This window comes from Pleurodeles waltl, chromosome 8, assembly GCF_031143425.1.
Source record: "Pleurodeles waltl isolate 20211129_DDA chromosome 8, aPleWal1.hap1.20221129, whole genome shotgun sequence".
NCBI lineage: Eukaryota > Metazoa > Chordata > Amphibia > Caudata > Salamandridae > Pleurodeles > Pleurodeles waltl.
The window spans coordinates 1,541,947,482-1,541,963,551 of NC_090447.1; the positions used below are offsets into that span (position 1 = coordinate 1,541,947,482).

The 16,070-nt window shown below is 47.5% G+C and overlaps 1 protein-coding gene across 5 annotated transcripts in view; it reads left to right on the forward strand.

Annotated features, from left to right (window-relative positions):
- Positions 1-16,070, forward strand: part of SPAG17 (sperm associated antigen 17) — a 720,739-nt gene that overhangs the window by 274,894 nt on the left and 429,775 nt on the right. For all 5 annotated transcript variants that reach the window (XM_069203004.1, XM_069203006.1, XM_069203008.1 and 2 more), the window contains one exon: positions 9,485-9,622. In XM_069203004.1, coding sequence (XP_069059105.1) covers positions 9,485-9,622 — 138 coding nt within the window. The remainder of the gene's footprint in view (positions 1-9,484; positions 9,623-16,070) is intronic.

Consider the following 16,070-nt stretch of genomic DNA (forward strand, 5'->3'; position numbering starts at 1 on the left):
TCCCATTGGGCTGTTGTGGTCGCAAGGGGTTGGGGACCCGGGGCACACAGCAGACACCGCAATGCAGGTCTGAGGGCAGCCGTATGCAGGGCGTTTTGAAGGTCTTGGATGCTGTGCACAAAGGGACCCTTTGGAGCTGGAGGTAAGTGTTCTTCCATGGGCTTTGCAGGGCGTCGAGGGTGCTCTGGTGGGAGATCTGGGGTGTCACTGAAGTCCCTTGACTGGGGCTTCCCCCTGTTCCAGTTGTAGCTCTGGGAGAGCTGTTTTTAGGGATGTCCGACATGCACTGACCCGTACCTGGGGTATTGGCACAACTCGACCACGGGAGAGCACTGTTTCACCAAACTTGGCAAACTAGCAGGTCTCGTCTGGGCTGTTGTTGGTGTGTCGCCGGGTCTGGCTACGACTTCCAGTTGTAGAGATATCATCCAGTCGGTGAAATAACCCTCACCAGTTTGCTGGTTCCATGTCGGTTTCTTAGGTCTCTTGAGTGGTTCCTCCACTCAGGAGGGAGATCTCAGGCTATTTGCAAAGCCTGTAGGTCCTTGGGGTCTTTTGGGGTCAGTCCAGTGGTCGGCTCCTCCACTGCAGTGATTGTCGGGACTGTGTTGGAGAAAGCAGGGGTCTTGGAGCCTCTTCTGGTGCAGCAGGTACTCTGTTCTCGTCCTGTCAGGTTCTTTGGTGCTGTCTTCTTTTCTTCCAGATGAATCTAGTTTCTTGGTCAAGGAGGGCCCATTAGATACTGAATTTAGTGGGTGTTTTAGGGGGAACCTGGTAGTGTCCAATGGGACGCTTACCCTTGGGTGGCTACATTCACTACAGTGACCACTTCCTGTGAGAAGGGTCAATTCCCTAAACCTCATTGGATATTTTCCTGCCATCCAACATGGAGGAAAATTAAATATGGGGTTCACTTTGCCTGCAAGCCCTGGGGGGGTGCATGCTCAGTGAGAACCCTCCTCCTACACTTTGTGTGGTTTCCCACCGTTGCTCCCACCACAAGTGGGGGTTGACAAAGGGGAAAGCCATCTGCTGCTAGCAGCAGGCCTGGGGGCTAAAGTTTCACCGCCAAGAGCGTGCACATTCCTGGGGGAGGGGGTGTTAGTTCCTCCACCTAGGAAGGGTATTCTTTTACAAACCAGAGAGCCATGACTCTCTACCAGGTTTGTAAATTGGCTGTCTGGAAGTGGCAGGCTGGATGGAACCAATCAGCAACTATGCCAGTTAGTTTAGCTTTTGCAGGGGGCACCTCTAAGGTGACCCCTGGGTAGTTTTGGGGTTTAGTCCAATACGGGCACCAGTTTGGATTTATCATCCTGAGTTGTTTGATACCAAACAACCCAGGATACAGAGTGGCCATCATGTAGCTTGGGAATTCATGTTTGACCAGTGTCCAGTACATGTACTTAAAATGGCTGCTTTGTTCACTCACTATGTCCCAGGTTTGGCAAGGACACAGTGGGGACATATTGCTCATCCAGTTATGCCCTCACATATAGTATGGTGCACCCTGCCTTAGGTCTGTAAGTGCTGCTAGAAGGATGACTTATCCATACCTTATGCAGTGTAGGGTGGACAGGGCACACAGAGGGTGTGCAATGTCGAGTTTGTATTTTAGGTTTGCACCAGGGCACTCAGCCTGCTATGGCAGTGCTGGGTGCATCTGGGTGCAGGGCCCTAGATGGTGGCACAATCAGTGCTGCTGCCCTCAGGGGCCTACCCCTAATACCCCACGCCCTGGGTAGTGGGGTACCCATTTACTAGGGACTTACAGTGATATGTAAGAGTGTATCCAATTGTGCCAAGTATCACAACAGATTTAGGGAAAGAGCTCTGGCTCAGAGAACCTGGTTAGCAGGGACCCTGGGCACTATCAACTTCTAGAACACATCAACATCAGGCAAAAAGTGGGGGATAACCATGCAAAAAGAGGCCTCCTCTCACACTACCCCCCCAAACGAAAGAGGATGAGACTACTTTTCCCTAGTGAGTCTTCATCTTCTAAGTGGAAGAATCTAAAGAGGGCATCTGCATTGGCATGAGCAGTCCCAGGTCTGTGTTCCACTTTAAAGTCCATCCACTGTAGGGATATGGACCACCTAAGCAGTTTGGAGTTTTCACCTTTCATCGGTTGTAGCCATCTGAGAAGCATGTGGTCAGTCTGAACAGTGAAGTCACAGCCAAACAAGTATGGCTTAACTTTTTCAGAGACCAAACCACAGCAAAGGCTTCCCTCTCTATGCCACTCCATTTGTGTTTCCTAGGGAATAGCTTTTGCTAATAAAATCAACTGGCTGGTCAAGTCCATCATCATTCCTTTGGGAGAGGACTGCTCCTATCCCCATCTCTAAAGCATCTGTCTGGACTATGAATTTCCTAGAGTAGTCTGGGGCTTGTAGAACTGGAGCAGAGCACATATCTTTCTTCAGAGTGTCAAAGGCCTCTTGAGAACTCACTATACAGTTGATCTTTCTGTGCATCTTTTTGGAGGTGAGTTCTGTGGTGGGTAGGGGGGGGGGCATCTATTGTGCCATAATCTTTCACAAACCTCCTGTACTGTCCAGTTAGGCCAAGGAATGCCCTGACTTGTGTCTGGGTTGTAGGAGCTTTCCCAAACCAGAATGGTCCAAATTTCCCTGCCCTAGCTGGCACTTAGTGGCCTTGATAGTGGGGCCTGCCTTCTGCAGAGACCCAAGGACCTTGCCAAGATAAATCAGGTGTTTCTTACAGGTGGAACAATAGACAGCTATGTCATCTAAATTTACTGCACTACAAGTTTCCAAACCAGCAAGGACTTGGTTCACCAACCATTGGAAGATGGCAGGTGCATTTGTGAGTCCATAGGGCATAACAGTGAACTGATAATGCCCACTAGGAGTAGAACATTCTGACCTATCATTTGCTCCTGGTATCAGGCCAATCTGCCAGTACCCTGATGTTAAATCAAAAGTACTTAGATACTTGGCTGCCCCTAGTCTGTCAATGAGCTCATCAGCTCTTGGGATGGATGTGCATCTGTTTTGGTCACTAAGTTGAGGCCTCTGTAGTCCACACAAAACCTAATTTCTTTCTTGTCACCTTTGGAGTGAGGGTTGGGGACTATCACTTCTGGGCTAGCCCAGGGCCTCTCTGAGGGTTCAAAGACACCCAAAGCCAACATTTTCTTGTCTTCGGCTTCTATGCTTCTTCTGACATAGTCAGACTGTCTATAAATTTTGTTTTTGATAGGCAGGCTGTCACCAGTGTCCACATCATGGGTACACCAGTTTGTCTTCCCAGGGTTCAGAGAAAAGAGCCCAGCATACTGGTTGAGGACTTTCCTGCAATCAGTCTGCTGTTGTCCTGAGAGGGTATCTGACAAGACCACTCCATCTACAGAACCATCTTGGTGATTGCTGGAGAGGAGATCAGGGAGAGGTTCACTCTCATCCTCCTGTCCCTCATCTGCAACCATGAGCATGGTCACATCAGCTCTGTCATGAAAGGGTTTTAGCCGGTTGACGTGTGATTCTTTTGGGGTTCTTGCAACTGCCTAGGTCCACTAGATAAGTGACCTCATCTTTTCTTTCAAGAATGGGATAGGGCCCAGACCATTTGTCCTGGAGGGCCCTTGGAGCAACAGGCTCCAACACCCAAACTTTCTGCCCTGGTTTGAACTCCACTTTAGTAGCTTTTTGGTCATACCAAAGCTTTTGAAGTTCTTGGTTGGCCTGAAAACTTTTGCTGGTTTTCTCCATGCACCCAGCCATTCTATAATGTAGGATGAGCACATAGTCCACATTATCCTATTTGGGCTCTTTGAGAGGTCTCTCCGAGCCTTCCCCTACACAACTTAGTGGTCCCCTAACAGGGTGCCCAAACACAAGTTCAAAAGGAGAAAAAACTACTCCCTTTTGGGGCACTTCCCTGTAGGCAAACAGCAGGCAAGGAAGTAGGACATCCCATCTCCTTCTGGGTTTTTCAGTGAGCCCTCCAATCATGCCTTTTAGGGTCTTGTTGAATCTTTCTACCAGTCAATTGGTTTGTGCATGCTATGGGGTAGTGAATTGATATGTCACTCCACATTCCTCCCTCATGTGTTTCAAGTATGCAGACATAAAGTTTGAACCCCTGTCTTACACTGTCTCCTTAGGGAACCCAACCCTGGTGAAGATACCCAGGAGGCCCTTGGCAACTGCAGGTGCAGTGATTGTCCTAGCCTCAGGATACCTAGTGGTGTGATCCACAACCACTAAGATATATCTGTGTCCTGATGCTACCCTACCCTTTCAAAGTGTACCCCAACCACAGGTATTGGAATTAAGGGGACCTTTAAGTGCCCACCAGCCTTGCCACTGGCTTGGCAAGAGGGACAGGACTGACAAAAGCCCTTCACTTTTTGTGACACACCTGGCCAGTAGAAGTGGTTAACCAACCTACTCCATGTCTTGTGGCCCAGATGCCCTGCTAGCGGGATGTCATGGGCGAAAGTGAGAAGGAAGTTCCTGAACTTCCGTGGCACTACCGCCCTCCTGGTTGCAACTTCTAGGACACAACAACATCAGGCAAAAAGTGGGGACTAACCATGCACAAAGAGGCCGCCTCTCACACCTCCCCAGCAGGTGCGTTTCTATAGGGATGGGGAGCTCATCCTCTGGATCTCAGACTCAGCAGGAAATGGAACATGTCCAAAAAGAGGATGCACATATATGTACTGGAGCTCAAGGCCATAGCGCTTGCTCTGTTATCATTCCTACCCAGAGCTGCAGGCTCTTCCGCATTGATCCGCACAGACAATACCACCAGCATGCGCCTCATCAACGAACAGGGAGGAATTAGATCATCAGCTTTATCGCAACAGGCACAAGCAATATGGAACTGCGCCTTCCATAACCATATCACACTGAGAGCGGAATATGTGCCCTGAGTAACCAACGTCTTAGCAGACTTGCTAAGCAGGATGACTACCAGCTGTCACAAGTGGGAACTAGATCAACAGATTCCACAAACCATCTTCGCTGGGGAAACCCAAATCTAGACCTGTTTGCGATCAAGAACAACAAAAAAATGCCAGTATTATGCAAGCTGCATCACCAGGAGGGATTTGATCAGATGGTCAAAGATATTTACATATGCTTTTCCCCTGATTCCATTAATACCAAGAGCTCTAAGGAAAATGAAAAAGGAACCATACCGAATCCTCCTCAGTGCTCCAAAATGGCCCAGACAGTTCTGGTTCACAGACCTTTTCTTTCTCTCTGAAGAGGCGCACATTCAGCTGACACCCATTCCAACAGTACTCTTGATGAACAATGGCCAGATACTCCATTCCAACACTACTCGATGAACAACAGCCAGATACTCCATTCCAATTTGAATTCCCCACATTTGTTGGCCTGGAATTAAAGAGTGTATGTCCCTACAAACTGCAGGGAGATTCTGAGGAAGGCCAGAGCAGACATCACCAATAGAACATATAAGCACAAATGGAAATGATTCTGTATCTGGTGCCAGGAAAAGGATTTGCATCTGATTTCATCAACCCCAGAACAGATCCTACCGTATCTTCCGCATCTAGCAAAATCTGGCCTTGCGAACTCATCCATTAAGGTGCATTTAGCAATGATATCCCTTCCCAGAAATCAAATAAGTAACCTTCTCTTTGGTCTGCGAGAATCATCAAATAGTTCCTAAAGGGACATTTTAGAGTCTTTCTTCCCATGAGGTAACCTCCCCGGACGTGGCATCTCAATATAGTGTCAATTAATGAAAGCTCCATTCATTCTGCCACATAAAAGCAGGAAAACCCTTGACACACAAAGCTAAGGCTCATTCTACAAAAGCCATTTCTACAATCACAGTTCTGTTTGCTGGTGTGTCTATTCAGCAGATTTTCCAGGCAGCGACATGATCCAACAGACACATCTTTGCCCGGCATTACTGACTGGATGCTGCAGGCAATACTGTAGTGGGACAAGCTGTATTACGCCATCATGCAGACTGATGTGGCAGTGGGACACGCAGTATTACACCATCAGACAGAATGATGTGGCAGTGGGACGAGCAGTATTACGCCATCTGTTTAATAAAGGTGAGTCAATTCTAAAGAATTCTTTCCCACTATCTGCTTTAACATTGTAATGTTGATATTCATAAATGCTAACTGCTGACTATTCTGATTCAAGCATGTGAATCTATGAAAAATCCAATACTGGAGAAGAAAATGAGTTACTCACCTGTAACTGTAGTTCTCCAGTATTGGAATCTTTCATTGATTCACAGGTGACCATCGCTCCTCCCCATAGAATCTCCCCTTATTGCCACTCTACATTCATATCTCACTTGTGCTAGAACACCTGAGGGATTGGCGCCTCTGTGGTGAGGGTTGTAAAGGGAGCTGTCTCCTGATTGGCCAGACTTTGGGTCATTTTTTAAGGAAGTGAATAAGTTAATAAAGTGGATGTCTTTAACATGAACCTCTGTGTAGATTTCTTCACTATTGCTTTCTATGGTGCCTTGGGACTCCCACTTGGACGAGGGTGAATGATCCAAGCATGTCCACCTATGAACGATACCAGAGCGTGAGAACTGCAGTCACAGGTAAGTGACTCATTTGCATATTGCGCATTCCTGCTCTTTCCATTTGAAGCAGGGTTGTGCAGCAGGGTGACTTGCACTGCCCTGCGTCAAAAGTCCATAAATATGGGCCATGTACAGATTTTACATATGGTGTCACCTACAGAGTGTGCCTTCCCCTCTGACCCTGTCAGACCCTGTGCTTTCTGTCTCTATTTACCTGACTCTGCTTGCCGGGGAGTAGCTTGGCAACTTAAATGTGGGGGGTATGACCTTCAGATTTGCTAACAACCACACCATCATATAATGTTAAAATATATTATGTGACAAACAGGGCACATGAGAGGGGCTGGGGTCAGTAGAAAGGGAAACAAATGCTGATTTGTAGGGGTAGTCAGTGAGAGAAAACACAATATTTTGTAAAGTAACCAACATTTTTAAAGACTTTTTAACCAGAAAATACGTTTATTAGGGGGATGTAACACCCGTCCCTTGAAGCTACATCCCTGTCGGCCTGTTCCATTGACTCTGTCCTTATGGCTTTGCCCGTCCTTGTGAGTCTGTCCTTGTGACTCTGCCCGTCCATGTGACTCTGTCCCTGTTACTCTGCCTGTCCCTGTGAGTCTTTCCTTGTGACTCTGCCTGTCCTTGTGACTCTGCCTGTCCCTGTGACTCTGTCCCTGTTACTCGGCCTCTCCCTTTGACTCTGTTCTTGTGACTTTACTTGTCCCTGTGACTCTGTCCTTGTTACTCTGCCTTTCCCTGTGGCTCTCTGCCTTTCCTTGTGGCTGTCTGCTTGTCCTTGGGGCTCTCTACCTGTCCTTGTCGCTCTCTGCCTTTCTTTGTGGCTCTCTGGTTGTCCTTCTGGCTCGCTGTCTGCCCTTGTGGCTCTCTGGGTGTCCTTGTGACTTTCTCTGTCCTTGTGAACTCTGTCCCTGTGACCCCTGCCCTGTGCCTCTCTGCCTGTCCTTGTGGCTCTCTGCCTGTCCTTGTGACGCTGCCTGTCCCTGAGACTCCTGGTCGCAGTGGTCTTGAATTGCATGCTCGAACACATGAGTTGGGGTATAAACACACTGCTGCCTGTCCCTGTGACTCTGACTCTCACCTGTCACATTGCGGGTCCTCTTGGAGTCTCCTTGTGCCTGTGACTCTCTGCCTGTGTCTGTGACTCTCTGCTTGTCCCCTAGATTATGTCTGTGATTCTCTGATTCTCCCTGTGAGTCTTCCTGCCTCTGTGAGTCTCTGCCTCTGTATCCTGTGAATATGTCTGTCCTCTGACTCTCTGCTTGTCTCTGTCTCTGCTTGTCCCCCAGATTTTGTCTGTCACTGAGATTCTCTGATTCTCCCTGTGAGTCTTCCTGACTCTGTGAGTCTATCACTCTGGCTTTACTGTCCTGCGATGTAAGACTGCCCCCTTGTGGTGAGTCTAACTCTCTCTCGATGCAACATTCACTGGTGTCATGGCTGCTTTCTCACAATGAGTGTATGAACACTGGTGGTGTGGGTGTATCACAAGTTCTTTGTTCTTGTATGTGTGCTCTGGTCCAGTATTGAACTGAACCTCTTGAGCTCGTGAATACTCTGTGCAGTGGTAAATTTGCTGAGCTAGTGGTGACTATTTCAGTAGTGAACCTGCTGGCACAGTGATCACTCTGACCAGTAGTGAACCTGCTGACACAGATTACTCTGACCAGTAGTGAACCTGCTGATACAGTGATCACTCTGACCAGTAGTGAACCTGCTGACACAGTGATCACTCTGACCAGTAGTGAACCTGCTGACACAGTGATCACTCTGACCAGTAGTGAACCTGCTGACACAGATTACTCTGACCAGTAGTGAACCTGCTGGCACAGTGATCACTCTGACCAGTAGTGAACCTGCTGACACAGATTACTCTGACCAGTAGTGAACCTGCTGATACAGTGATCACTCTGACCAGTAGTGAACCTGCTGACACAGTGATCACTCTGGCCAGTAGTGAACCTGCTGACACAGATTACTCTGACCAGTAGTGAACCTGCTGATACAGTGATCGCTCTGGCCAGTAGTGAACCTGCTGACACGGTGATCACTCTGGCCAGTAGTGAACCTGCTGACACGGTGATCACTCTGACCAGTAGTGAACCTGCTGACACAGATTACTCTGACCAGTAGTGAACCTGCTGATACAGTGATCACTCTGACCAGTAGTGAACCTGCTGACACAGTGATCACTCTGACCAGTAGTGAACCTGCTGACACAGATTACTCTGACCAGTAGTGAACCTGCTGGCACAGTGATCACTCTGACCAGTAGTGAACCTGCTGACACAGATTACTCTGACCAGTAGTGAACCTGCTGACACAGATTACTCTGACCAGTAGTGAACCTGCTGATACAGTGATCACTCTGACCAGTAGTGAACCTGCTGACACAGTGATCACTCTGGCCAGTAGTGAACCTGCTGACACAGATTACTCTGACCAGTAGTGAACCTGCTGATACAGTGATCGCTCTGGCCAGTAGTGAACCTGCTGACACGGTGATCACTCTGGCCAGTAGTGAACCTGCTGACACGGTGATCACTCTGGCCAGTAGTGAACCTGCTGACACAGATTACTCTGACCAGTAGTGAACCTGCTGATACAGTGATCGCTCTGGCCAGTAGTGAACCTGCTGACACGGTGATCACTCTGACCAGTAGTGAACCTGCTGACACGGTGATCACTCTGACCAGTAGTGAACCTGTGAGCTGGTGATGAGCGTGTCTAGTGCTGAACCTGCTGAGCTAGTGATGACTCTGTCCAGTGGTGATTCTACTGAACTCTTCATGACTCACTCCCTTGGTGACTTCCACTGTCACTCAGTCTTTCTCATGATGGTGGTGACAGGAGCTTGAGGTAAGCATAAATGCATGAAAATGACTTTATTTCTTTGTATCTCCAGGTTGTAGCCAGTGAGCAAGACCTGACGCCCCCAAGCCTGGTGGTCCCACCGCCTCGCCCTGATGGACTGGATCACAGTATCGCGGATCACATGATCTCCCTTCTGGACTCCCTCAGCCTTTTGGAAAAGGAAAAGAAGGTATTGTACAAGATCTCCCTGGGGTTTCCAAGATCTCCCTGAGGCTTCCTTGGAAACAGCCGTCATTGTGTTTGTTGGTTCTTTGAACCCCATAAGATACATTTAATTGATTTTTTATTTATTTAAATATTTCTAAAGCACACTGTTACCCTTAAGGGTGTCCTCCTTTTGAGGAACTGGGTAATCAAACTATAATATACTGAGTACTAGTCATTGAATAACAGATGAAGAAGGTTTTAAGGGTGCGATGCCAGATGGTTGGTTATTGATTACAGTGAAAAGGGAAGATTATTCAGTTTGGATTCCATACATTGAAAGGGTCAGCCTCTGGTTTGAACTTCAGATACTTGAATATGTCATATTAAGAAAGAGTGCCCAGAGAGAAGAGGTTGCTTGGGAGGGTAGGGTGAACGTTTCTCCATTATTTGATCTCTCGTGGGATTTACATGATTGAGCCATCCCTCTTGTCAAGCTGGAAGCCTCTCTGTAATTTGTAGTAAGCTGTACGATGACAAATAGAGCTTGGAAAAGCTTAATATTACCGCATTGTTAACCTGTTTGCATAATTTAGAAAGGGCCCAACGTCAGACAATCAGAAGATGGACCAGTGAACCACTCCCCTCCAGGGCCACCATACTTCAGATTTCTTGCTACACATCCTGTGAAGGGAGTGTCCCTGAGCTCTGCTCAGTTTTTGACCCAGGAAGAGATTTATCTCAAACTTTTTTTAAAAAAAACTTCTAATTCGAAATCTATCTGCTTTACCTTATGGTGCTTCCCCTTACAGAAAGCATGTCTGGTGCTCCGAAAAAAGTTTTCTTTAGGCCTTGTGGCCCCTGCGGGAAATTAAGACAACACTCTGAGGATCTCCACAGGGAATGCATCTATTGCCTTCATCCCAGGCATAAGACCAAGGACTGCAAAATCTCTTGTACTGTCTTAGCAAAAACTCTGAAGGACAGAGAAAGCAAAGTACTTCTATGGCTGCAAAAATATCAAAAATAAGAATCCTCTTTTTTTCAGGGGACAAACAGGAAGGGACATCACAAATCCCCCAAAAAGCTCACAAAAGAGTGCATTTGTGTGAATACTTTCCTGAACGCTCCTGAAAAGGACAAACCAGAAGGTATTGAAAAGTACATTTGTGAGAGTACTCTAATGGTAAGAGATGGCAGATCTAGCTGGCAGATTGAACATTTACCTCTCTGCTGAGTTTTGAACTAGTTGCAGACACTTCATGGTAGTCATCAGTGCACCAATTCCAATAGTCTAATCTTGACAAGATGAGAGATTGGACAATGTGTTGGTGCTGGCTGCTAGGAAGGAAAGGACAAACGTTCCTGAGAACTTTGATAAGAAGAAAACAGGCCAAAGAGAGGGAAGCATTGGAGGGAACTCCTAAGTTACACGCTGAAGGAGAAGGGGTCTGTGTTAGACTCAGTCTAGGACCTCAACTTTGTCTGCACTGAGTTTCAGTGAGCTGGAATTCATCCAATCAGCTCCTGCACTCAGTGCTTAATTTCAGTTTATGGTTGCTGGTGGGGGGCAATGCCACTTATTTTTGGGGTCCAGCTCTTATTTGTCTGATTCAGACATTTTCTGAGAACAAATGGGGGGGAAGCACACAAATGGGAAAGAAGAAGAGCAAGACGGCAAAAGCGCACCAAAGGGAGGAAGCAGAAACCTCCAGGAGAGCGATACAGAGGCAGAGAGTGCCTGGAGGTGGATTAAAGAGGCCTGAGGTGGGTTCAGAACGGCCTGCACTCACTCAATCCTTGAATGTAGTTTGGGTCTCATGTAGAGTACACCAAGAAGTAACAGCTAGCCCCATGTCATCAGCATGTCATAACTGAACATCCAAGAGCGAGTATGAGGAGACCCTGGGGGAAGACGTAGAGACTGAACAGGGTGGGGCTCAGGGCCCAGCCCACAGGTCCTCTGCGGGGCAGTGGATGAAAGGAAGAAGGAACGTGGGGAGCTGAGCTGATGGAGAGAGAATTGTGAGGAAGGAGGTGAACCAGGAGAGGGCAGAGTTACGAACGTCAAGTGGTAAGAGGTATTTGATAAGCCTGCGAGAGATACCGTGTGAAACGCTGCATTGACATGGAGGAGGATTATAGCATTATCTCCACTGTGAAGTGGAGACTGTATGAAACTCTACACTTAATTGGAGGAGGATAATAGCATTATTTCCATTATCATATTGGGACTGTATCAAACCTTACACTGACATGGAGGAGGATAATAGCATTATCTCCATTGTCACAAGGGAACTGTATCAAGCGCTGCACTGACATGGTGGAGGATAACAATAGCATTATCCCCACTTTGAAGTGGGGGCGGAGCGCATCAGTAATGGTCTTCAAGGTAATTTCGGTGCCATTAAGGGGGTAACATCCTGACTGCGATGGGCTAAGAATAGTCAACATTTATTTTCTTTTACTGTGAGTGCTTTTCCTGCAGGGATGATTGAGGGTGGGAGACCGCAAGAACAGAGAGATCCGCACCAGGATTCTTTAGCAGGAGAGAGGTGACCAAGGCTTGTTCCAGTCATGTATGGGGGCATGGGGAGGTGTATCTGGATGTCGGGGGTGGGGGTTAGTGTGTGTATGGGGTGTGTGTGTGTGTGTGTGTGTGTTGATCGGAGGGGGATTTTGGATGGAGGGAGGCTGGGAGTGTCTGGTGAGTGTTGGGGGGAGTCGCCTACTGGTGACAGGGAAGGAATTCACGGAAAACATGGTGGTAGGCTGACTCAGAATGCCAGGGGCGGTACTCTGTCGGCCACCGGGCTGGGGATTCACATCCCTGGCCCGCGGCTCATACCGCCAGCAGGCTAGGCTGCAGCCAACCCGCCAATCTCATGATGTGGCAGTATGTAGCGCAAGCCTGTTGGTGGTACTGCCGCCACATAAATGAGGGCATATGTGAGGCAATGTTTCTAAAGAGGTACCTGAGTCCCGGGCACTAATTATCTATTTATTACACTCCTCTTCCACATAAGATTATTGGTGAGGGAGAAGGAGTGGGTGAGAAGTGCTTGTGAACATATTAAAGACTCTGGTTAGCATGGTTAGGAGTGATGACGCAACAGGACAGGGCTTCCAGTTTATTCAGAACTAGATTCCAAAGATGTTGTTTTAAGTCATGGGGATTTTGGGGGAGAGTTGTGTCCATATTGTTTGAAGGATGGGACCAAGAAGATGACCTGCTTCTGTGTCAGCTCCTTGCTAGTGACTCAAGCCCAGGTGCTTTCAGGAGCCCACACAGGCAGGTAATTCCTGCTGCGAAAGCCCTCAGGCCATGTGTCTAAATAACCTCCATAGAACAAGCGTTTTTTGACTTGCCTATATCTTTGGCACCGTTTGACAAATCTTCACGACATTTTCCCAAAAAAGTGGCCGGTTATTCTTGTTGTAGTGATCCATCAAGCAGGGGCTGACAAAAAGGGGGATCAAAAAAGTTGTCTTTCCTATGTTAATTCCTAAAGGGCTTGTCAACATGTCTACAGCCCGAACCACTGGACAGAATTACACCAAATGTTTCAGAAAGCTGGCTGCGGTACACGGACTGTGCCCTTTGTTATGTAGTGTAAATCCATTCAGAAGTTTAGGAGATATTTAAGGGCAAATAAATTTGTATATCTCTGGCTGCGAATATTTAGCCAAATTTTCGTTAATACACGTCCGAAAGAAGTATTGCAATTGCCTGAATTAACACAACCTGACTAGAAAGTTGCAACTGACATTTTATTTCATGGGACACAGTCACCAGGGGTCAAAATTCAAATTAAAAGTGGCATAAGGGGTCAGGGTGAAGGTACCCTGATCCCAGGGGTGTGAATAGGTGTGTTTTAGGGGCAAATTATAGTTTTAATATAATTTTGCATCACGGCATGTGATAGTTGCAAAGTTTTGCAAATTTCCATGAATTGTTCACAAAATAATTGTGATTATGTAAACATTTGAAAGAAAAACCACAGACTCATTCATGCACTAATTCATTCACTCATACATGCACTCAGAGGCTCAGGCGCCCACTGACACACCCACTCAGACACTCATGCACCCGCCCACTTTCACACCCACTCACACACTCATGCACCCACTCACAGAGACAGGCCCTGTGGCCGGCCAACCTGTCCTGCACATGCCTTAAGACCATGCATGGCGTGGGGTTAGGTGGTTATAAGGGCTTGGCTGCAAGGCCTGGCCATGCGTGGCAGGGGTTGGAATTACGTATAGTAATTAAAATTACTTTTTGTTGAAAAAACATAGAAATTCACTGAAAAAAACAAAGATTACAAGAACGTGATTCTTAGGTTCGGAATTTACTTGCACAAAACCATTGAAATTCAGCAGTTATAATTAGAGTTCTTTCAAGTAAGTATAACTCGCGTCCTGAGGTAACTATTACTTACCCATTCTCAATGCACAGCTAATTACTCCACATATTATGTAATTGATGAGATCTTGTATGGCATCTTTGATATCACTGCAACGTTTGCAATAACATTATTGATAAGAAAAATGTGCATGGCAAAGGCGCAAGTTATAGCTACCTCAGGGCGCTGTAGGAGGCTGGCCTGGTTTGAGGTGGATACCACAGGTACTTACACCTTATACCAGGTCCAGTTATCCCTTGTTAGTGAATGTAGTAGTGTTCTAGCAGCATAGGCTGATAGAGGTAGCTATAGCAGAGCAGCTGAGACTGATCTAGGAGACATGCAAAGCTCCTACCATACCACTGGTGTCACACAGTACTCACACACATGAAAGACAATACTCAGTGTTACCAAAAATAAAGGTACTTTATTTTAGTGGCACAAAGCCAAATATATCTTAGAGGCTATACTCCCTTAGGAGGTAAGTATTATACACAAAATATACACTAGTAACCAAAATCAGGTAAATAAACAGTCACATAATAGTGCAAACAGTAAAAAACACAATAGTTTGCAATGGGCCTAGGGAGAACACAAATCATATACTAAAATAGTGGAATGCGAATGTTGGTTTCCCGCCTAGGCAAGTGTAATGTGTAGCAGGGCACTGGGAGTGTAAGAAAACACCAAAGGTAAGTAAAATACCCCACCCCAGAGCCCAGGAAAGCAGAAGTAAAGTACAGCAAGTTTCCTAAAATATACTAGAAGTTGTGATAAAGAATAATCCAAAAACGAAGCAAGACTGCGAAACACCAATGATGGATTTCTCGACCTGTGGAGAGAGGAGACCAAGTCCAATAGTCGCTGAAGAGTCGAGGAATAACAGGAGCCCCTGCTAGCCCGGATGAAGGTGCAAAAGTGAAGCCTCCGGTAGGAAGAAAAAGTCAGAAATGAACCAAAGAAGACAGCTTCGGGGTCTTGCTTGGTGCAGGAGATGTCCCACGTCGAGTAGATGAATGTAGGCTTGTTTTCGTCGCTGGATTCTGCCAACAAGCCTTGGCTCATGCAAGAAACACGCTTGGCGGGAAAAGGTGCTGCCCGGGCCCAGGAGGGACATGGGGGTCCCAACTCAGGATGAGGAGACGGAGGGGGCTCTCAGCACTTCAAAGAGCCCTCAGAAGACCAGGCAGCACCCGCAAGAGTCCCAGAACATGGGGACAAAAGAGTTGCAAATGGCGGTCATCGCAGCACTATACAAAGGGATCCCACGCTGCCGGAGAACTCAGGAAGCTGAGCGTCGTAGGATAGAGTGCTGGGGACTTGGGCTACGCTGTGCACAAAGCATTTCTTGGAGAAGCACACAGAAGCCTTAGGAGCTGCAAAACACGCAGTGCACAGGGGTACTGTCCTGCGTGGGAAGACAAGCTCTTACCTCCACCAAATTTGGACAGCTGGACCTTTGGACAGTCAGGGTCACTTCAGTCCACCACCTGTGTTCCAGGGACCACACTCTTCGTCAGGAGAGGGGACACAGAGTGCCGGTTGTTGCTACAGAAAGGTGCCTGCTGAAGCAGGGAAGTGACTCGGTAACTCCAGGGGAGATTCCTTAAATTCTTCCAGTGCAGGCTGAAGTCAGGGAGCCTTCTGAGGATGCACAACCTGGAAACTGTTGCAGTTGCTGGCAGGAGCTGAAGTTACAGAGTTGCAGTAGCCTTCTTGGATACTTTGTTGTATGTTGTAGAGTTCCTGGAGCAGTTCTGCAGTTGATCTGATGTTAGAAAGTGAAGCAAAGGATGCAGAGGAGTCCTGCTGGAGTCTGAATCTGAAGAGACAGCCAGAGGAGACCCTAAGTAGCCCTGTGAGGGGGATTGGCTGCCTTATCAGGTAAGGACCTATCAGGAGGAGTCTCTGACGTCACCTGCTGGCATTGGCCACTCAGATGCTCCCAGAGTATCCCAACACTGTGGAATCCAAGATGGCAAAACCCAGGGACCCTCTGGAGGAGCTCTGAGCACCACCCTGTGGTGGTGATGGACAGGGGAGTGGTCACTCCCCTTTCCATTGTCC